Source organism: Leucopleurus acutus, assembly GCF_964270905.1.
Source record: "Leucopleurus acutus genome assembly, chromosome: 3".
NCBI lineage: Eukaryota > Metazoa > Chordata > Mammalia > Artiodactyla > Delphinidae > Leucopleurus > Leucopleurus acutus.
Window position 1 is genome coordinate 100,124,656 of NC_139145.1, and position 24,402 is coordinate 100,149,057.

General features: G+C 39.4%; 1 protein-coding gene across 6 annotated transcripts in view; it reads left to right on the plus strand.

Annotated features, from left to right (window-relative positions):
• MCTP1 (multiple C2 and transmembrane domain containing 1) overlaps positions 1-24,402 on the plus strand; it is a gene marked incomplete at its 5' end in the record, with an annotated part of 535,475 nt that overhangs the window by 497,150 nt on the left and 13,923 nt on the right. For all 6 annotated transcript variants that reach the window (XM_082836435.1, XM_082836436.1, XM_082836437.1 and 3 more), the window contains one exon: positions 21,063-21,172. In XM_082836435.1, coding sequence (XP_082692561.1) covers positions 21,063-21,172 — 110 coding nt within the window. The remainder of the gene's footprint in view (positions 1-21,062; positions 21,173-24,402) is intronic.

A 24,402-nucleotide genomic window follows, 5' to 3' on the forward strand; every position in this document is an offset into this window, starting at 1 on the left:
GGATTTAACTCATTTTGAAAATTCCAGTTCTTATTAAATCACATTAGATTTTCAATTAGTGAAATATCACTTAGTAACTTATGGAAATAGTTATTAATAGATATAGGAAACTGAAATATTACTCAGTGGTAGTTATTTCAAACACGTAAGAACCTATGTACAAAATTAGAGCTATCTGAATAAAACTCCTATAGGATTCTCTATTTTATTTTAATTTTTCCTATTCAGTACCCACTCAGGAAACTTCCTTATTTAGTATTCAAGTAGTGACAAGTATCTTTGGTAATAAATGACATCAAACTCTTTGGGTGCTTAGAGGTTTGGAGAACGTGCTACATTCTAATATCGGAACTGACTGTTCTGGGTGAGAGCCTATTTCTTCTACTTAGCTGTTTTGCAGTAGTGTGTTAGATAATACTCTTATCTGGCAGTGCTTCTGCTAGCACCAGGAAGCTCACTGAGAGTGTATCTTACTTGCACTGTCTCCCTCATGGTGTCTTACCTGACCGTAAGCATCAGGAAGTCAAGGCCTGTGTCTGCTGGGCTTAGCATTCTACTCCAGTGCCTGGTACGGTGCCAGACAGAGTAGATCCTCAGTGAGTTAATGAACTTTTTCTGCTAGTCAAAAAAATAATGTAGTGTCCTTTACACCTGATCTCAGTAAATCAGGTACAACTGTATACTATATTTTTACCTTCTGAGAATGACTCAGAAGAAGTTCATGCAAAATTTTCATGTATTCTTTGTTTCTTGGAATCTTTCATTTAAAATATTTGCATGCACATATATGTGTGTGTGTGTGTGTGTGTGTGTGTGTGTGTGTGTGTGTAAGAGGCCTGGCACTCTGGTTTTAATCTTTCTAGATTAACTCAGCAAGATTATGATTTGGGTTACGCTAAATTCTCAGGGTCAGCCTATATTTATATTGCTTATATTTATCTATATGAACATGGGAACACATCTTACAATAGGATAGAATATTTGGATTTGGGACAGTGCTTCCATAGCAATATTGTAAGTGTGGTGGTAGTGGTAGCTATTTTACGGAGTAATTAGTATTTGCCATTTAATATTTCCAATAATCAAGTATTGTCAATAATATTGTATAGGTAAAGAAGTTGAAGCCTAGATGGGATAAGTTAGGGTACACAAGGACAAATCGTTACCAAACTATGGTCCAAACCTGGGACTGTTTGGGTGCATAGCCTGGTACTTCACCTGATGCTATACTGCCTATCTCTACTACTATGTTGAATTTGTCTGCTTAAAAACCCATCCAAAGCAGTAAAAGAGAAACATTTATCTAAACATATTTATGGGGTTAGATACCTTGGATATAATGTATAAAGAATATTAAAATGTCTTTCAGAATAGCCATTTTGGAGGAAATTGCCATTAAACAAGAAAAAATCTACTTAATCTAATAGTAGTTCGGAAATTATTCACGACCCTTCTATATTGTAAGATCCTCTACTGGTCTGACCATTTCTATAGCCAGAGGAAAACCATCCTCTTGTCTAATATATATTACATACTCAATAGTCCTATAAATCACAATTATTATTACTTACTACAAATACAAACATAAGTTTAAGTATTACTTCATACTTAATACAAAACGTAATGTAAACAAATACTTGATTTAAAGTGTAAAAACTGACACTATGGAGCTGCCACAGCAACTAGTCTGGGTCTCCAAATATTCTTGAAAACACAAGGGAGAGAAGAGGCACGTCTCTGATACAGCCTGGCAAGGAATCAGGCACCTCCGGGTCTTCCCGGTGAGAGTGGGAAGGGTACAATCTCTTTTGGAAGGCGATTTGGCAGTGGGCATCAACATTACAAAAACACAAATCCTCTGGCCAAAACAATTCCACTTCCAGAAGTTTATCCTACAGATGTACTTACACATGTGTGAAATTATCATACACACAAGGTATTCTTTGCTCCTACTTTTTTGTAGTAGCAAAATGTTGGTAAAGGACCTAAATATCCACTAAGGGAAAGCTGATTTAAAAAATTATAGTCGTGCAGTATAATGCACTATTATGCAGTTGTAAGAATGAGGAAGTGTTTTAGCACTGATATGAAACAATCATATCTATATAGGTAGATATAGGTATAATCCATAGTTAAGTAAGAAAGAAGGGCATGGCAATGTTTATAATATGGCACTATTTGTGCCTTAAGAAAAGAAGAAAGGAAAGAATAGACACAAAGACACACATACACTCATGATTACATATATTTGCTTGACTATGCATAGAATAATCTCTGGGAGAATATGTAAGAAATTGATGACATTAGTTCCTTTCAGAAAGGGAAGCAAATTGGCCGGGAGCCAGGGAGCAAAAGGGAGGCTTTTCCATACATCTGAACATATATTATCTATTTTTTTAAAAAAACTTATTTTTTAGTTTAAAAAACATATAAATACATGTACATCCTTCAATCCTGCATTTCAGGTTCTAGGACTTTAGCTTGAGGGTATCATAAAAGACGTATCAGGGCTTCCCTGGTGGCGCAGTGGTTGAGAGTCCGCCTGCCGATGCAGGGGACGCGGGTTCGTGCCCCGGTCCGGGAAGATCCCACATGCCGCGGAGCGGCTGGGCCCGCGAGCCATGGCCGCTGAGCCTGCACGTCCGGAGCCTGTGCTCCGCAATGGGAGAGGCCGCAACAGTGAGAGGCCCGTGTACGGCAAAAAACAAGAGGTACCTAAGACTTATGCCCAAAGGTGTTCGTTGTATGATTATTTATAATGATAAAATAGGGAAATCAATGAAATGTTCAGCATTTAGCCATTAAAGCCATGAAATATGTGCATAAGTGCGCACACTACACATCTCCTTTGTAAAATGCAACAAATTTATATGTTAAATATCGGGGATTCGGATCAAGACTGTCTTGTTCATTGAATCCTTAGCATCTGACACATAATACACACATGATTAATAATCAAGAAAGATTAATAAACAGAAAAGAGACTGGAAGAATATTTTCTAAAATGTTAATGGTTACCATAGGTGTTTACTTTCTTCTGTGCTTGTTTTTATTTTCCAAATTTTACACAATAAGCATGTACTCTTTCTATGATTGAGAAGAGGGACACTAAGTGTTGTAAGACTGCATCCTAAAAAAAAATCATGTTTTTCATGCCATGCTTATCTATAGAAGAATGAATAGCTATTTTAATGAGTACTAGTGAGTGTTTACATTTGATCAGCAGTGCTTACAGAAATTCTGGAAAGGATGGTGGTAGTGTGTAAGTGGCAGCTGGTACATTTAGTGAGTATTGGAGGTACATGAGGGGATAATTTGAATGCTAATTACAGTACCACTCTGCACTTAGGAGGGATCACAGAACGAGGATTAGGGTTATTTGATTGAATGGAGTTATAGTTACATTGAGATCTTTTCTGTAACATTAGACCTGATTCTTGTTTTTTCCTTGTTTTTGACTACAGACAGATCTAGGTTCTGGTCCGCGCGCAGCAACTTACATATTCTGTGATCTTTCTAAGATTATATTTCTCCATCTGCAAAATGAGGCTAATAGTATGATCTTTGCAGGGTTGTTCGTAGAGTATATTTCTAATGCAAGTGAAGAGTTTAGCCCAGGACCTGGCATATAGAAGACACTCAGGATGCCTCCCTCCCCCTTCTGCTTCTCCCACACCCATCACTGTGTCCTGGGTGTGAATGAAGAACTAAAAGTTGGTTTAGAAATAGAGAAAGGACTAATTTTTTAGACAAACATTTTACTTAATCCTACTAATGATCCCTTAAGATATAGATCATCCCATTTTATTAATATGGGGAGGGAGTGCTGCCTGAGGAGCTGTGACCATCCAAGAACCACAATGATTAGCACCTACGATGTGTTGATACAAGGTATACACTGACCCTCTCTGTGACCTCTAGAATTTTGTTCCAAGGGAAGAAGATGGAAATCCTCTATCGATTGTATTGCTGTGCCTGAGGACACTGCAGAACTTATTACATTAGTATGGGTTTTGGATGTTTGCCTAAAGCCACAAACCTTTTGATGTCCACCTTCTGGCCCTGAGAAATTTCTCATCACTCATATAATTCCTGCAAATAAGATAAAGCAGGACTTTTAATGAAAAATTATCTGCTCCTCCTTGTTCTCTGACTTCAATTGCATTAAAAAAAATTCTTTTAAATACTAATTTCACAAAATACTTTTCTAATGTGTGTTCCAATTAACTTTTAACACTCTAAACGCAATGAGCTTGTTTAAATAATAAAGTAGATGAGAATGATCATATTTGGAATAGATAAAGTTACTCTATAAGTAATTGTGCAAAATTAAGCTTTAAATTTTGAAGGTATAAGACTTTAACTTATAAAAACATTTTTTATATATGAATGATATGACTAAATGACTAAAATGTTAATTTCTCAATGAAGCTAATAGGGTACTAAGGTGAAATATACAAACCATTTAGATAGATGAGTATTTTATCCTGGCCAAAATAAAATTCATAGCAATCAGCAATACTAAAACAAATATTTCTTAAACCATGTTTCTTAAATGCAGTCACTGAGGACTAACTTCTCCCCCGTACTGATGAAACTCACAGAATGTGTGCCACTAGGTGTCTCTTCCACAAAATGACCTTACGTTGATACCTGGCATCAGTGTTTTACATTTTCAGTTGATATTGCCCATTATCTCTGGTAAGCTAGAGGAAATAAGTAAATACCCATATCCTAAAGAAAAGTATTTAAATGATCCTCAGAAATAGAAAAATAAGAATGCAGAAATTAGAAGGAAAACTTTGGCGTTTGTACTAATAAAGTGAATAATAAAAATTCTTTTTTTTTAAAATGTCAATTTATAATGTGGTCTTTGTTTCCCCCAGCTAACTATCTGTCTGGAGGATGATAATTCTATTTGTGTTTATGCGTAGCAGCAGTTTGGCTCAGATAAAATATCTAATTCATAATACTGGTAGATGTGCCAAAAAGCCACACAAACCAGAAGGTTAAAAATAATTTCTATCAACTCTGCACAGGGTGTTTGAGGAAGAGCAGATTGTTGTAACTTTTATGCTTACAATCAGGGCGCTTTCATAAACAGAGGCATTTGAACATTTGCATATACCTGATATCATAGAAACACCAAAAATTGAGTAGGGAAAGTCGACATTTATTGTAATCTATCTTCCAACCCTCAATGATGGTAACAAAAATAATAGTGATAATATTTAAATGGTAATAAGTAACGTTTTTGAGAACTTACTATATACTGAGAGAAGACAAAATGCTTTACAAATTCAGGGTTAATTTACCATATTAGACTCAAAATGACCTTAAATTCCTCTAAGTATGTAGTGATTTATTAATCTCTGAGAGGAAGTATACCTAAAATAGTTTTCTTTGTCCTCCTGGAAAGTGTACTCAAAGAAAAGTACTAGAAGTAAATCACATCCTCTTGAGGCAGCACTATTTCCCAACTCCTTGCTATTGGAGGTTTTCTTCATATGTTTTCAAAACAGGTACTTGATTTTATGTTGGTCAGATTCTCATGCAATTTGTGTGTGTGTGTGTGTGTGTTTGGCTTGAGTTGCTAACATTAACTGTGATTCAGAACTCAAAGTGTTTATGATTTTACTGTAGAGGTTTCAAATGGTAATAAGTATCTATTTCGAATTCCCTTCTGAAACACATGGGAATAGGGGGTTTAGCAGGGAAGAATGGGGTTCACAGGATGAGAGGCATGTAACTTACAGACAGCAGGTAGGGGGACCTTTGTGAGATGCCCAATGAGATCCTCCTTCTACCTGGTATGGCTTTGAAACTTGCCTCTGGGTCACCACCTGTGTGCAGGGCCTTCTCTGTCACCAATTCTTTCAGCTTCCATGGAAAACAATTCCTCGTTCTTATTTGATGCTGGTATCTCGGGCACAAACAGGACTGGGGGTAGAAGGTCCAGTCAGAATATAGACTTGAGGGATGTTTATTTCAAGAGCCAGACCGAGTATAACACACTTTACTAAAACTAGAGCAGCTTGTGGTGGGACAGTAGTAACCTTTTTGTTTTTCTTCTTTACTGTGACCAGTGGATGCAAATGCACCTGGAGGTCAACAAAGATCCTTTTCTCCTTCTTGGGATCAGCACATAACTCCCTGACAGACAATATAAATCTGATGGGGCTGTTGACATACCTTAGAGACTGATTTCTGCCATCGTGCCAGCATAATGAAACAAACCTAAACTACCTGCGACCTGGCCAAATTCTAGATTGTTTATTCAGTTACTTAGCCAAGAACTGTCTTTAGTGCCCTTAGAGATCAAAAGAGCCAGGAAGAAGCAGGAATTGGTGAGAAAGAAAGAGCCATAGAGCCATAGAGCCATAGAGCCATAGCCACAGCCATATCTTCTTGTTCTTTGGCACCAGGTTTTGTCTCAAGTGCAGGCCGGATCACCAGTTCTGCTGGGGAGTCTTGATGCAAAAGAAGGGTCTGTTTTTCTCTTTAGAGGAGCAAATCGTGGCTATTAAACAAAATTCGGGTTGAGACATTTTAACAGTACGGTATGTGACATCATTTTAAACTTCATAAAAGGGGGTTTAAAAAAAGACTGGCTAGGCAAGATTGATAAAATTCTTAATTTGATTAAGGCAGTGAAAGAGAGTGAAATGCAAAATCAATAGCAAGGAGGACAGTGCAGAGCTCATATACATCACCTGACAAGGCCTGTGAACAGACCTGAGAAAGACAGCGTATTTCCCAGTGAAAAGACAGTGGCATGCCCGCTACCTCTACACCAGCTTCTACCAGCCGCTGCCCCAGCTCGCTCTCAGTGAATGATTTTGCCGCCTGTGTCACTGAGAAAGCAGAAGCAGTTAGGAACCCCCCCACATGTTCACGTCTTTCTTCCGCCAAATCTCAGACCTACTTCACGTGCACCGCACTCTTACCTTCCCTTTCCTCCCGTCACAGGGAGGAGGTATCCCTGCCTCTCCCTCCACTGGGCTGTGTCCCATCCCTTCCCACACGCGTCGGCCCTGCAGTTAGTGCCCCTTTCCTGCAGCATCCCTTTCTCCTCTATACTAGATCATTCCAAGAGCAGGTGACACACAGTAGCAGAGCACTTCTCAAACTTTAACGTGTGTAGGAATCACCCGGGGATATTGTTAAAATGCAGATCAGAATTTGAGTAAGGCTGCATTTCTCATCTTCCAAAAAAAAACAATCCCCTCTTTGACACCATACATATATACGCTCCACTTTCTGAGACAGGTGTTTACAATGTGTCTGCTTTTCACTCACATTTGCTGCTCAGTCTATCCTAAGCTTCTGTCCCCACCACTGAACCAAAATTGCTTTTGTCAATAAACTGCATTTGCCGAATCCATTGGCAGGCACTACTTGACCTTGCTGCAGCGGAGTTTCAGAGACATTACCCCTCCCTCCTTGAAACACTTCCTTTTGACTTCTGAGATGGGACTTCCTAATTTTTCTTCTACTTCAGACTTTTTCAGTCTCCTTTGCTGGCCCCTCCTGATCTGCCCAACAGCTAAGCTTTGTTGTGCCTTGGGGCTCTGTCCTGTTCCTGTCCCTGGGTGACTCCTCCTGTTCCCATGACTCTGTGGGCCTTCTAAATGCCAAGGACTTTCAAATCTGTGTCTCTGGCCCTGACTCATATATCCATCCACCTATTGATATCACCTCCTGAATAGCCAACAGGCACGCTTTTTCATGGCCCAAGCGCAGCTTCTCATCTCCTTTTCTCCTAAGTATGCTCTTCTTCTCCTCTTCTCTAGCTCAATAAAACCAGCCTCATTTACCCAGTCCCTCAACCAAGAATGTAGGCAGTTCTTTGATTTCTCTTTTTCTCACCTCGCAGATCCGATCCAGTAACGTGTCTACAGCGACCTTACTTCTGAAACATCCTGAATAGGCCTACCTTGGCTTAGAGCGAGTAGGCATAGTCCCTTGTGGACCACAACTATAACATCCTATCTTGTTTTTCCTCTACATTATGCCTAAATGGTCTTTTAAAAATGTAAATTAGCTCATGTTATTTCCCTGGTTGAAACACTCTGATGGCTTCCCATCACGCCTAGAATAAAATCTCCATGGCTTACTTTGGTTTACAAGGCCTTCTGTAGCATCACCTGTTTCTCTGCTATCTTCCCATTCCACTCACCGCTTCACCTGGCTACCACGTCTGCGCATCCTTTGTTTCCTAAGACAGTTCAGTTTTTCTCTCCCTTAGTGCATTTGTATTGCCTGTACTGGTTCCCCTGATCTTTTCCTGGCTAGTCCCCTCCTTGTTCTGGTTATTACCTCTTTCCTTCCACGTTGGTCCCCACCCACCCTTCTCCCTCACACCACATTTTCCAGCTCCCTTGACAATAGCTTTTGGGGGACTTGGCCAATGGGAGATGCTGGAAGGAGGGAAGAAGGAAAAAAAAAAAACAGGAGAATTTCCTTCTCTCTCTCTATGTCTTTCCTCTTCCCCCACCACTTCTGGAGGCATTTTCCAGAGACAGCCTCTCCTCCACAATCCCAAGTACTGCCAAGCAGCGCCAGCCATGACTCCAGTTCTTGTCATGATTCGTCCACATGGTCTAACATCTGGGCCCCAGTAACATCCCCTCCCTCGGGTAGGCTTCCTGCATTGCCGATGTCTATCACACTGTTATCCTCACTTCTTCCATCAGCAGGGTAACCACTTCTCTGTGTGAAATTCTGGTTGTTTGAAATACCTAAAGTAGTTTCTATTTTCCTAACCAAAACAGGTCTCAACTGTGAAGTTCGTCCTCAGAGCAGCCCTCCCTGACCTCTGGGTCACTGTCCAGCCCATGCACCCAGTTCAAGTCTCGTCATTGCATTTTTCACTTTCTGCTCTTTTCCTTCTTCATTTACTTATACGTTTGTTTGGTGCTGTCTTGTTTATCACTGTATGCCCAGAGCTTTGAATAGTGTCTTATACATAGCTGCAATTCAGTAAGTCTTTATTGAATAAAGGAATAAAGGAGATGGACTGAGATTTGGCTAAACAATACTGCTCAGATGGGGAGGTCATGTGAATGAAGCCAGTGACCGTCAGGCTTCTAAATGCAAATTTCAAAAAGAAAGAAAGAAACAGAGACAGAGAGAAGGAGGGGGGGGGAGGGAGGAAGGAAGGAAGGAAAAGAGAGAAAGGAAGGAAGGAAGGAAGGAAAATAAGAGAGAGGGAGAAACTAGGCAAAAATAGAAAGTGTTACCCCTTGGGAAGAAAGACAATTAGTGGGGAGAAGGAAACTAATCATTATTTAATATCTACTAATGAGCCAGTTGCTTTATGTACATGATTTCTTTCTGTTCCCATATCAACACTCAGGTAGACATTATCTCCATCTTACTGATGGAGAAACTGAGTACCTGAGAGGTTAAATAACTTATATAAGGTCACACAGCTGTAAAATGCACAAGAGGATTCAAGCCCACAACAGCCATCTGCCTGATGAGGATAAGTACAACATAGCCTGGATCCACGTCCATCCTACTTTTATTTTAAATACAGAACATTTAAATACAGATACATAAACTACCATTTGTAGAGGACTTATTGTATCCTATTAAATAAATGGCCCTCTCTAGTGTAAGAATTTGAGCTACTTTTGCAAATTGATTCTCTTGTTTTTCTTGCCCTTTCCCACTTCCTTCTCCCCCTCCGCAAATAAACTGAAAGACAGACCATGATCCACACAACTAAGTAAACAACATGTTGCCATCAGCGCAGTAAAGTGGGCCTTTGCTCTTTTCTTCCAGGTTGGCTTCAGGTTGAGCCTGTTTTTGTGATTTAGTCTGCAGTAAGGAAGAGGTTTAGGAGATAGGCCCACCCCATATATCAGCAGCATCCCATAGAGCACAGAGTTGGTTTTCAGGTATGTGCTACATATAGCATCAATAGAGAAAGATGGTCTAGTTTCCTCCAAATTCACCAGGCCCTTTATTTGTACTGACATCACCTCTGTTTTGTTGAATTTCATTGAAGAGACCAATTATCCTCTTAAAGGGGACAATTGAGTTCTCAATCCTGTCCTTGATTTGCTACATTACGCCCAGGTCTGAAAATGGTAGATGATATTAGATTATTCAGTGTATGGGGAAACTGAGGGAGAAAAGCCCCAAACGGTAGAACAAATTGTTTTTTCCTAACGCTAATCTCCCTTGTTTGGTGGATTCAAGGCAGGCCATTAACACAACTTTTTGGTTTCTTTTAAATTTTATTTTATTTATTTATTTTTGGCTATGTTGTGTCTTTGTTGCTGGGCGTGGGCTTTCTCTAGTTGTGGTGTGCGGGGGCTACTCTTCGTTGTGGTGCGCGGGCTTCTCATTGTGGTGGCTTCTCTTGTTGCAGCGCGTGGCCTCTAGGCCCGTGGACTTCAGTAGTTGTGGCTCACAGGCTCAGTGGTTGTGGCTCGTGGGCCCTAGAGCACAGGCTCAGTAGTTGTGGCACATGGGCTTAGTTGCTCCGCGGCCTGTGGGATCTTCCCAGACCAGGGCTCGAACCCATTTCCCCTGCATTGGCAGGCGGATTTTTAACCGTTGCGCCACCAGGGAAGCCCCATTAACACAACTTTGACATTGCTTTTTCCCTGATTTGTTCTTAAGACGTTTCCCTATTCTCAAACATCATGCACTCAGAACACACTGAAAACTTACAGCAAACAAGCAAATCACAGAAATTAAATAGCAATAAAACCGTTGTTGTCTTCATGTAAAAAAACAAAGTGTCATCCAATATTTAAATGGCAGTTATTTCCAGAAACTTGGCAATTGTAACCATACAAATGATGAAAGTCATTCCACTCACAGTCCATCTCTGTTTGGAAAGGAAATACCAGCAGTGTTTGAAAAATGGATTATTAAAGACCTTGGTCTGCTGAAGGTGGCTCGTATGTTCTATTTGCTAACACAGCATCTTGTTGGGGGAAAAAAAAATAATAAGTGCAGCTTTTCCCTACCCCAGATTATTTTCACTACTGATCTTTAGAGCAGGAAATAAAAAACAGCTAATGGTTCACAGGGCATGTGGAATTAGTTTAAGCAAAGCCAAGTCCTGGTCCTGCTGACGGCCTCCTCTCTCCTGTGCTGTTTTGTCTATGCCGGCCTTAGAATATGTCAACAAATCTCTTTTAAGCTCAGATGGGAAGAAAGGATGGTGATCCTCTCTCTTTCTGTAAGGGAGTAATTTACAACAGATGTGCTTTTTCAGAAAGGTACAAGTTCGTCTTGTAAAATATTTGTAAAGAAAAATAGCCTCCGGATTTCACAAAGCAATCCTTACTCAGTCTTGGAGATGTCACAAAGAGCATTGCTTTTATAATACTAATACGATTCTGTGCTCAGACAATTTGATTAAACTCAAGATGAGTTTTTGGGAAGAGCCAAGTTTAAACATCTAAAACAATGTAGTGAAGAAATACCATATGTGACTTGATGGCTTTTTGACAATGACCTGAAAGGAGCCCAGTTTCAGTTATGAGACCTGGGTTAAAGTCCCAGGAACTCTTTCTAACTAGAGTAATGAGATCCTAACTTCTCCAAACCTCACTTTCCTTATCCATAAAATGGCGAAACCACCTGACCCTGCCATCCAAGTGGGAAGATAAGTTAAAAATGCTTTATAAGGGCTTCCCTGGTGGCACAGTGTTTGAGAGTCCGCCTGCCGATGCAGGGGACACGGGTTCGTGCCCCGGTCCGGGAAGATCCCACGTGCCGCGCAGCGGCTGGGCCCGTGAGCCATGGCCGCTAGGCCTGCGCGTCCGGAGCCTGTGCTCCGCAACGGGAGAGGCCACAACAGTGAGAGACCCGCGTACTGCAAAAAAAAAAAAAAAAAAAAAAAAGCTTTATAAAGTCCTCTACAAGGTGAATGATTTTCATAACAAATCTATTGAAGAAAACATCCTCGAAGGTTCCACACCTTCGTGTACATGCTTTTTTGTATATGGAGTAAAAGGACTTTTTTTTTTAAACTACTTTAGTAAGTAGATTAGCAACAAAGCTCGTGCTGTTTAAGATAAAAGAATAAATTCTGGCCTTGATTCAGCCATGAGCCTTGTTGAAGAACAAGTCACTGGTTCTAACGGGAAGTGTTACCTGCATAAGCGCTGACAGAAAAATCACGGGCGAGAAAGGTGTGTGCTTTGCATGAGTATGACTAACTTTGGCCTTAGAGAGTGTGCAACTTTCAGGATGCAGGGCATACTGTAAACAGGTGAATTTACTCCTCATTTTTCAAGTCCCATATCTCAGATGACAACAGATATGGCTGGAGGCACCAAAGGAGAGTGAGCGTAGATTGGGGTAGAAGTTTGAGTTGGGGTGCGAGGCGTCTGGTCTTTGGTTTGCTAATTAGGGAATGAGAATAATCCCTTTACCCTTGTGTGACCATTGCAAGGATCATGTAAAATGATACGTGTGAGATAATCTGATTGTATTAGATGTATAATTCTAAGGAATTATATAAACACACTATTCCTTAGATATATCATAAATAATAAGGGAGAAAACTCTGTCATCTTTATAGAGATTTAATAAATGTAGCCTTTAAAAGTTTTTCTGTACTTCCTTTTCAGTCTCTTCAAATTGTTGATAACGTTAATGCCTACTACGTACTGAGCACTTCCTATGTTCTAGACATTTGGGGTAAATGCTTTAAATGGATTAAGCTCATTTAATTTTATAACCATCACTGAGGTAGGGTCTGTTATTACCCCCATTTTACAGATAAAGATAAGTAAATTGCTCAAAACCACACAGTTAAGGCAATAATGGAGGTGGGATCTGAACCAGGCTTAGCCACAGAGCCAGTTAGTCAGAAATCTAGTCATCCTCTAAGACTGTGGTCGTCCAGAAGACTCACAGCCTTCTCTAAACTCAGTTGCCCTCTCAGCTGCGCATTTGAACTCTAATCAGATTTAAAAACCCATTTGGAAACGAAAGAAATGATTTCAAAAGAGGGTTTTAAAAACACACGCACAGGGCTTCCCTGGTGGCGCAGTGGTTGAGAGTCCGCCTGCCGATGCGGGGGACACGGGTCCGTGCCCCGGTCCGGGAAGATCCCACATGCCACGAAGCGGCTGGGCCCGTGAGCCATGGCCGCTGAGCCTGCGCGTCCGGAGCCTGTGCTCCGCAACGGGAGAGGCCACAACAGTGAGCGGCCCGCGTACCGAGATAAATAAATAAATAAAAATATAAGAACACACACACGTACACTCAACTTTTTCATTAGAAATTGGGATAAAGAAGAACTCTCCTGGCTTGCTGTTTGGATTTAGAAACAAGCCAGTGCTTCTCTTCCCTACTGTCACTCAGGCTTACAGTACTGACCCCATAGAAAGGGCAGGAGAAATTCCATCCACCAGCAATGTCCTCAAATAAGCTTTCAAATGGCTACCAGCGGCAGAGGCTATTCCACACCCTTGTTATCTTCTCTGTAAACCTGCTAATTTGTCACCAGAAGGGAGTTTAGGACATACCTTGTTTAAACTATTTTTTTTTTTCAAATGGGGTCTAAGCACAAGCAGTAACTTGTCGTAGGCCACCATAATCCCGAGTGTGCTTTCACATTTTCTAACCCTTTCCACAATGTGTTCATTTTGACTTTACAGAATTTTTATCTCAACACTTGTATTGTACTGTCCTGGGTGAAAGTATGCTTTGTCACTTATTTTCCTGTCTGGTTATTTGGGAACAGCAGCCTCACAGCTTCTGGTGTGGCTTCGATCAAGGTTAGCCCGGAGCCAGGCCTTCCGGCCCTTGCACTTGAGAGTCCATCTGAAAGCAGAGTTTCTCCTGGGACAGAAAGCCTTGAGAGGGGATCATCTGGAGAACGGCTCTCTGGAAAGTGTATTTCCTGCCTGCTGGCAGGGAGATTAAGTCAAAGGTTTTGATACTGATATATAGTCCTAATCTTGCAAGAACTTTCAAGAACTATCAGGGCAGTTATAAGGAGTTTTCTTAAATCATTAGGAAGAGGGAGATAGGCAAGTCCCTTAGAGTCTACATGATGAGGGCTTTGTCAAGCAAGAAATTTAGCTCCAGGGACCTCTCTCCCCCCTGACAACAGGTACGTCTGCATCCCCTGGGTGCTTTCTGTAAGGTTTATATACATTTATATTTAATGGAAATTTAACATTTTATGTATAGCCTTTTTTTTTTTTGCGGTACGCGGGCCTCTCACTGCTGTGGCCTCTCCCGTTGCGGAGCACAGGCTCCGGATACACAGGCTCAGAGGCCATGGCTCACGGTCCCAGCCGCTTCGCGGCATGTGGGATCTTCCTGGACCAGGGCACGAACCCGTGTCCCCTGCATCGGCAGGCGGACCCTCAACCACTGCGCCACCAGGGAAGCCCTATGTATAGCCCTTTACAAATAATTATTTTTGCTTAATTAGAAATTAACATGAGTAGTCAGCAAGTTTTATTTTTGCCTTGGCTTCAAGTCATTTTCGTTTCTGATAGAAGATATGTTCCTTCCCTTCCTCATATTCACCTCCCGGACTCTCTCCATCTCCTGCCCCTCCTCCTTCTATCCCATGGGGTGTCTCCTCTTCAGGTTTTCCTCTCCCCCTTCCACTTTCTCTTTCCCTCAGTTTCCTCCTCTCCCTTTTTGCTCTTTCTTCCTTTTATCTCCTTCCTTCCTTCCTCCCTTCCCTTCCTTCCCTTCTTTCTTCTTTTCCTTCCCCTTCCTCCCTCCCTTCCTCTTCCTTTCCCTTTCTTTCTTTTCTTTCTTTCTCTCTCTCCCTTCCTTCCTTCCTCCCTCCCTTCCTTCCTTCTTTCCTCCCTTTCTTTTCCCTTCCTTTCCTTCCATTCTTTCTTTCCTGGCTTTCATCATAACCTTAAGAGTGCCAGCTGCCATTTTTAAATGCCTGTTGTTTACATTGCCTAGCCCAGGGGATACCTCTTTCCAAATTTTTGTCATTTTACAATCACCTTTAAAGTTCCATGCAAAAAGCATAACATTAAATTAATGGGGCAAGGCACAACTAAATGTGATGAAAAATGGTACTGTAGAAAATGAGTACTGAAAAGCTTAGTACCTTGAACAGAGGAAGCAAAAAATTAAGATGAGGTAAATACTCATTCTGGATAAAAAAATGTGTAGAGTCAGGAGAAGGGGAAAAAAAGTCTTCTCAATGTAACATTATAAAGAATCTAATACCATTTTCTAAAATGGAAACTGACAAGTTAACACTAAGACATCTGGGGCAAAACTAAACATGCCTAAACGGTTTCATATATTTAGGAATTCTCTCTAATATTTCAAAATTTTGTTTTTAATATGAGCAAAAATAGATAAAATAATTTGAATTCTCTTAATAAGGAATTGTGTACATAGTTTTATTACTACTACTACTACTACTACTAATAATAGTTATTTGTACCAGGCATTGTACTAAGGGCTCTACATGGCTTATCTTATTTAACTTAGTCCTCTTTATAACCCTGAAATGTAAATGTTTTTGAGAACTGTTTTATTTTTTAAGAGAAAATACACTGTCTTTAAATGGTCTCCATCTGTCTTCTTAACCTTAACCATATCTCAGAATCCTTTAATGTTTCAATGGAGTGTTCCTATTTTCAAGGTTAATATGAGGAAAAGCCAAGGCACCCAGTAACCTGGGTAAGATTTGATATCATAAAAACTGTGTAAGACACTGAGATAAGATTCAGTAGTCAAGAGTCTCTGTGAGTTGTTAAGTTGCTCTCTGGGAGAATTTCAGTGCTCTAGATTTCAGGCTGTAGGGTAGTTTTCTATATCTGAAAAAGAAGGAATATTGGCACAGAGAAAACATTTCACTACTTTGTGTACCTTTATTCAATCTATACCTCATGTCTACTATTTCCATAGGTTAGAAGCATAGATCTGAGAGGAAGTCTGTACTGCAGGGCATTTTACTGAGTGAAGTAAGAAAGCAGTGCACAAAAACCATCTTTAGCATAAAAGATAAATCACCTGAACCCTAAACATATTCCAAACACAATGTACTTTGTGCTCTGTGAGGTTCAGTTTGCTCACAGAAGAGCTGTAGTCAACAGTAAACTAGAACAGTTATGTCTCATAGCAGATATCAGTCTGACTGTTCCCCTTTGCCAGAGGTTACACAGCAAGACTTTAAAGGAAGAGCAGAGTTATGATCCAGATTAGCTCTTTGGGGTGCAAATTTGCATGCCTCTTCGGTGAAATCCTCAGTAAGGTGAACATATGCTCTGGTTTCCTGGGACAGTTCCGTTTTATGCTCATCCTGATGTAAGACTTAACGGCTCTCTCCCTCAACACTCTTAAGACACTCTCAATCTAGAAAGAAAGTGAAATAACGTTAATTTTGTAACATCAATATTTTGAGCAAACATGTTCTGTATACCTGCTGTGATCGACACAGCACAGGTGTCCAAGAGATCCATTTTCTATGATGTCAACAGGGCTGACAGTGACCTCTTTGGCATCAGTGACTGTGGCAGGATGCAGCGGGATGCACGAAGACCCCAACCCCACAGTACACATACCCTGACACCTATCACATTGGCTTCTCGTTCCCATTTGGAACTGAATCAGTGAATGGGAGCACTTGTCATTTTGGTTTGAAAGTCAATGAACAGGATTCCCCAAATATGTAAGGAGTGTATATTGATCCTTCACGTCTTTAAGAGTTTCCTAAATGTCTCACAGCTAGGAAGTAGATATTTCTTTGGAAAAATCTAGTTAACTTTCTGTTGAGATACAGGATAGTAAAATAGGTGATATGAAAGAATCACTGTATTTCAAGTGTGCAGTTATTGATATTTTGTGGACTATTTAAAATAACAAGATTTTAAGAAATTATTAGAAAAACTCGTACAATATAAATCTCACATTGTCAGATTTATAGTTAGAGTTCTTTTTTATGGGTAATTTTCTTTTTACATCTTCAAAAGAAACCTTCATAATGCATTAAAAAAAAAACAGTCACTACCAAGCCTTTGTATGATTAACTACCCTATGATATTTCTTTCATCCAAGCTGGTTTATAAAGGAAAGCAAAAACGACAATAAAAGAAATGTACCAATTTATTCTCTACTAATAAAGTATTGAACGTTAGTGAAAAAAGTGTGAAATATTGGAATGCAACACAGAGCAATTCCACTACCCATTGCAGTTTTGGGTCATATACTGTATATAAACAGTAATTACTTCATTGGTTGGAGACCACAGTGGAGGAATATAGAATTTGATGAAAGAGATGTTAAGATAAAAATTTTATCCCAAAGCACTTGAAAACTTTGCCAACACTCCAGACTGTTTTATTTTGGACTGTGGTGGCCAGGGGTGAGGGGAGTGGGCGCAGGGTGGGAGTGCAGAAGAAAGAATGAAAATTAAAAGTGAGCAGAGTTTTAAAAACTCTTGAGCCAATAATCAACATCAGTACTTGGATTTAAAGAATCTACTAAAAATAGTCTTTGTAGATACCTGAAATGACATGTTACTAATGAAGATCCCATATTTAATATATGCACATGACATTATTAACATTAAATCTGGTGGTTTCTAACACATCTTCCACTTCCCATTTTTGAATCAACTTTCTGGATTTTATTTTCTTGCTGATCATGGTGTTTGCGATAATAAATTTCTAAACCTTCGCAAGTCTTTTCTTCTTGTTTATCTCACAGGGATCCTGGGTAGGAACTGAAATCTTCCTGGGTAGAGTGGGAAGGTCACATAGTACATTGTGCAGAGAACAGACTCGAGTTGGCTGGCTGTAATCCTAATCCAAGCTGTGTCACTTTTCCGTGAGCCTCAGTTTTCTCTCCTGTACAGTGGAGAAAAATATCTGTGTTGTACGGTGGTTGTGAGGATTGAATGAGCTGTGTGAAAAGCACTTTATGGTGCTTAATGAGTATCTATTTACATTCTGATTCTTTCTAAAGATAATTTAGAATACAAAAACATACATTAAGAAGAAATAGATAAACCGTGTAAAATCATGCCCAGTGAATACTGATTCATTTATGTCTTCTATCCATGTTACTTTAACAATGATATTGGAGAAAATCAGGGGATTATCCTGATTATAAAAGTAAAATATATTAATTGCAAAGAATTTGAATATTACAGGAAGGTATGAGGAAGGTAAACATCCATTATCTTTAAGATTTTGACACATTCCCTTCACCTATTTCCATCCTACTCATTTCAAAAATAAGTTAGAATTATACTCCGTATCACATTTACTTCCCATTCTTTTCAGTTTCTACTAGATCATAAGTATTTTCACTGTCTTTAAGCAATATTTTGTGATTTCCTAATAGTCTATCATTTGTATGTAACATAATTAATTCTACCCAACATGTTAGTGATTTTTCTTTTTGCTATTATAAACAAAACTGCAATGAAAATTGTTTCAGATGTTCATTGACTATATTGGTAATCCCATCCCTTCATTTGTCATATTTGTTGCAATATTTTTCCCACTTAGCCTTTTAAATTTATGATAGCTTTTGATATAAGTTTTTAATGTTATTTAACTTTTACTACCAGTTATTTTTCTTTGTGATTTTCTCTACTGCTTGTATGTTCAGAAAGTTCTTTCCTATTCCAAGGTCAGTAAATAAATTACCTATCTTTTTCTGTTTTTATAATTCATTTTTAGCTTTTTGCTTTTAAATTGATATAGTATATATTTGGGGTACCTCAGTTTGAGGTAGATGCTGGGGTAGATTTGAGCTGTCATAAATAAGTTTGAGAATTTATTAAGGCAGAATTTAATATCATTTTCCCCAAATAGTTAAAACAATTGCCCAGTAACATAATACTTCCTTCTTTATGATAGATTTATGATGGTGCTTTATCATACAATGATCTCTCTTTCAATGCTTATCTTTCATATTTTAATTACTTAAATATCTGGTACAATGAATGTTTTCTCATTATTTCTCTTTTGCAAACATTACTTGGCTATAGGTATTCATTTATTCTTCCAAATAAATTTTAAAAACACTTGATCAAGGTCTCCCCATTTCACTCCACTCCAAACACATTAGGATTTGCTTGACATTGCATTAAACCTTTGTGTTCAACTGAAAAACAAAAAAGGAATACATTCTTTTAATATTCAGTATTCCAATGCGGAAACATAGTATCTCTAATTTCTTAATATAGATTCTGTACATTTCTTGTTAAGGTATGGCTAAGTGTTTTATATATTTTATTGCTATTGTGAAAGAAACATTTTTCACCTCATAATTTCAAACTGGTACGATATTATTCTCAGTGAACTTTCATTGTATAATCTGCATGCTTTGTCTCCAACTTGATTTATTCTGCATGTAGAAAAATATTTTGTAAGAGCACTTTACTTCATAGACAAAATGAACTTAGCCGGTGCTTGAGAGAGAACATTGAAGGCTGTGGAGATTATTAGAGCAGACCAATTTTGTAATTATGAAAGGAACTAGAAGGAGCCACTGGTTATCCATTTTATTGTAAAATGTACAATTACATAGGTGAAATGAGTGCATTTTATTACTGGGGAGGGAAAAAAGACAAGAAACTGATGCACCCGTGTCTGTAATGACATGTGAAGGGCAACTTTTGAAGACAGTGGGGACTCCGAGAGTGTGTAATTGTTCTCTGTACTCTGTGCCTTATGCATTTCATCTACCTCATTGCCTTACAGTCCGTTTTGGTATAAGTGAGATGAATAATGTAGACAATATCTCCCATGGGAATTAAATTTAAAATGAGGGCTCTAAGTAACTGGTATCTAAAGATCATGTTATAAAACTGGCATCCGTGTCCTCAGTCCCACTGTACCCTGTTGTCCTTGGAGGCTGCCCACACACCTGTCATTCGCTTGCCCTCAGTTTCTAAGGTGGCAGGATGCCAGCCCCAGCCAAGTGTTCACAGTGCAAAGTGCTTCAGACTCTTCTAAAATGAAAGTCAGTATGTAAATGTGCAACATGACGACATTATTATTCTAGCTTCCTGGCTGCTTTCAGCAAGCACTGACTGCCACATGAGGTCTCAAGTGTTCTGGCACAGTGTGCAAGTGTTCAAAAGAAGTTAAAGTAATGAAATTGGATCTACATTTCCATAGAGATTCAAGCTGGCATGGAGGAATGGAGTCATGGGTTGGATGGTCTCCACCAAACAGCCTAGGCAAGTGCCTGTGATGCCAGGCTACTAAGCAGAATTTTCTATCGTGAAAGGGCACCACTGTTTCTTCCTCTGGGTCTAAAATTACAAAATGTGCCCATTTCTCCCAGGCTCACACCACTCCCTGGGCGCTTTATGCTCAGTCCTCACCCATCCATTCCCTGGAGCACACACCAGCTTTGCTTAAATCTAGCACAAGTTTTAAAATGAAGAATTAAGTACAAAGTGTGGGGGCGGGGGATGTTTAGTTAGAACCCTGACTAATAGAGCATGAAGTATGTGACTATTATTCATAAGAGGCGGGGCCAGGCTAACTGTGTATCTGATCTACCTAAGGTGCTGTTTAGAGGTGGCCACTTACTGGATTTCAGTTGACCTTGTTATTTTTTTATTTAAAATTTTTTTTGCAGTTTTCATTGCTCACAGGTCTTCTCATTTGCACCCAGCATTCCCTTCTATTAAAATATCTGGAGCCAAGACCAAACTTAGGTGTATGGGTGCTGGGGCCAAGAAACTGGGTTTGCTGAGTATCGCGTCATGGTAGGTCCAGGGTCAGCACAGATTCCGCATTTGGTCATTCTGAGACCTGATCTCTTTATACCTCCCCTCCCCCTGGCTGAAATGTTTCTGTTCGCCAGGGCAAGAGCAACAGAATCTGCGTCTTGTGCTTTGCAGCCACCCTTATACTAGCACAGCTCCATAACGCTGAGTACTCTTCCTCCTCTACCTCCTTTCATATCCTAAACATTTCATGGGCTTCACGTATCCATTTATATATATGCAAAAATGAAGTTCATTTAAGTTTAAAAATGTAAGAGTGGGACAATTAAAAGAATTCAAGCCCTCAAGGATACCTTTACTCATATAGAATCTCTCTCTCTTTTTTATTGTGTTTTAGGACAGCGAAAAAAAGGGATTTATAAATAAAATCTATGCCATCCAGGAAGTATGTATCAGTGTCCAGAACATCCTAGATGAAGTTGCTTCCTTTGGCGAAAGGATAAAGAAGTGAGTGATGCTGACATGTGAGCCCTGGTGTTCTGTGGGACAGTGTCCATTTGTTTCTCAGAGGGTGAACTGCCACATTCTTTCTGGCAGGGGACACTCCTGGGTGATCTATTGCTCAGTTTTATCATTATTTACTTTGTTTCTGCCTGTCTTTGGTTTTATGAAAGTTCTGTCAATTTCCTCCTTGAAATTTAGAACATATTGGTTGGAAAGAAGTCATACTTGTAGCTTTGAAGAAATAACACCGTCCTAAATTTTAGCACATTTTCACAGTGAGACTTTGTTCTTACACAGAATATGAAATTGTGATAGAAAAAAAAATAAACCAAGTTAAATGAGGATTTCAGGTAATCAAGACACACCTGCAGTTTATTATTGGTCGAGTTATAATTTCACCAATAAAGTTAAATTTAAAAAAATCATACTATATATAGCACCCTGCAAAAATGTGCTTTCAATTTTGTATATTTAAATAGCTGAGATCATAATTATAGATGAAATAAACTAATGCTTTGTCACTTAGAAAATATACATAATTTTTATAATTTAAAAAACAATCTTTTAAACAAGGAAATAGAGCTTCATTGAGAGCTGATGTAAAATTAAGAAACATATTACTTGCATTTTACTTCAAATAGTTTTATTTATTAATATATTTTTTAAACCAACTGTTTAATTATAAAAATGGTAAGGTGGATTTATAATTAGTTATTAGTAAAAAATATTCTAAGGCCCCGTACCGACTAAACTATGTGAAAATTGGCCTACATAATGATTTCTAAATGATCTATTCAAGAAGGGGTGCTGTATATCTGGATAAGCCTACATTTTCCTCGTTTTATATATCTATTCATTGTTTATTATTCATAACCAAAAGTGTTCTGCAGATTTGGATCCTTGGGCATACATAGAAATTGAAAGGAGTAAATTATTTAAACTAAAGGTGTGAGTCATTCATCTGGTGCCTTTCATGTTTCAAGGCATAATGCATTTTATTTTGGATAATTTTTTGTTTAACACATTTCCACATATGCATAGGTGCTGAGTTTCCACTTTCTCGTATCATATTAGACAGAACAGCCTCCTTCTCACTCCCAAATGTGCCTCTAAGCAACATTCAGTATCAGACTTCTAAAGACTGATTTCCACATCTTTTCTCTTTTCTTCTTCTCCATGTTATTTACATCTCTAAGCATGTTTCCTTGTTCTCCACAACCTATCTGCAGAAGCAGAGTGTGAAGTCCTAAATGGGGCATTTCCCTATTGAGTATTGTCCTTTCTCTGAGGTACACTGTGTATTGATTACCTCACAGAAACATCTCATTTATATCAGAAGACCCTGGGTCAACTCTAAGGTCAGGATTGTGAATGCCTGAAGGGGAGAGGCTTCTTTGTAACTCTGGGTGTTAGGAGACTCAGACAGGGTGCTTGGCCGGAAAAGACCATGGCCAGTTGAAGGAAATGACCAGATCCTGGCTGTGGACCAGGCTTGGGGAAAACTGGCTTTTGTGAACTTTCCAAGGTATAGACAGAGGTGCAGGTATAGGCTGAGGTACAGGAACACCGCATAGGATCTAGTGAGTCTTGTAGGAGCTATCTTTTCGGCACAGTAATCTTTCAAATACTATAAGAGAGAAGCTCCCCTGGGGTCACGCGGGATAAAATGGATCTATCCAGAAAGCAGATACAGAAGCAATCTTTAAGTACAAAATGAAAGCCTCCATAATTACCACATCTTGTTACTAAATCATTCCAGAACTTTCTTGAATTGCATCTCTTAAGATCATATTCTAGACATAGATTCCACAATGCACTGTGGAAAAAGAAAAGGGCAGTCTTTTTTCCCCCTGGGAAAAAAGCTACACTGGTATTCCTTGCCATTTTTCCTTCCAAGAGGAGTAAGAACACAGGGTGTTCTTCAGTGAGGGTGCCCAGAGGGAGGGTTTTCTGCGTGAAGAGCCAGTGCCCTCACACATGGAGTGGTGTGATAGATGGCTCGGAGCTGAGCCACAGGAGAGCAAACAGACCCTCAGCCTTCTGTTCTCTCCACAAGCGGGCAGAAGCAAGGGAACTACAGGTGTCAGTGAAGGAGGGAAGGCATGATTCTTTGCCTGGTGACAGTTATAGGACTCACTCTGGCCATAGGAGATAAAAAAACACGACAGCAAAGCCAGACCCCAAGAGTTACTAAAAACAAGACAACCAGATTGATCCAACTTTGGCTTTCTTACTAGAAAAAAAACATTTTTAGGAATTTGACCTAGAGAAAGACAAAAAGCAAGCCATATGCCACAAAGCTAAGGAATAACTCTTAAGTGTTAGGCTGAAGGGCAGTACATGAGAAACTCTCTTGAGAAACATCCTTTATTGGATCAAAAACTTCCCTGGAAAAACCCAGCCCAAGTGAGCGTAGCATCCATTACTGGGAAATTAGAAGAAATAAAAAAGACTGACATTTATCCATATCATGTACAATTTCATATTTTCTTCAAGTGTCTTGGGGCCCGTCTCACTGCTTGATAAGAAGAAATGCCATACTTTATAGACTCCTAGAGTTGAACGGCTCTAATAACTTCATCTTGATTCACATAAACATGTTGCCATCACTACCAGTCTTCCTGGATACAATAAAAGCTGTCCCCATTTTATAACCGGGAAGGTTGACGCTTAGAGAGGTTTACCACCTAAAGTCACATAGCAGAATCTAGGCTTTGAACACGGATTTGCTACCTTCTTTGTTTTTTTTGTTTTTTTTTTTTTTAATTAAATTATGCTAAAGAGTCACTCAGCAAGATATGTTAGTTCCTCTTTGGAGGCTGAACTTCAAGGCAATGGTATGCCTATAAATGGAGATATGATTATATACCCAACCTCAAAGGCTCCGTGGAATGGTTCTGTTTACTTTATAATTTTGTCACTCTCTCTTAGAAACTACCAGACTCACAATAGATGTTCTACACAAAAAGCCTAAAAATATCCCAGTTTTTCCACGTTCCATTTGCCTTCTGTCTTGATCTTTCTTTTTGTCTCATTAAAGTCCTTCCCATCTTAGTACTGTCTCTTTTGTAACTTCCTGTCCTTCTGTTCATTGATCCCATTTTTGTTCCTTGTTCTGATGTTATATCATTGTCAGTACTCCGTCTTGCTTCCTTCCCTGACCCTCTACATTATTAGTCACCAGCAGTGTGGAAACACTGCAGAGCCATCAGCCAGGCCCTGTTATAACCCAC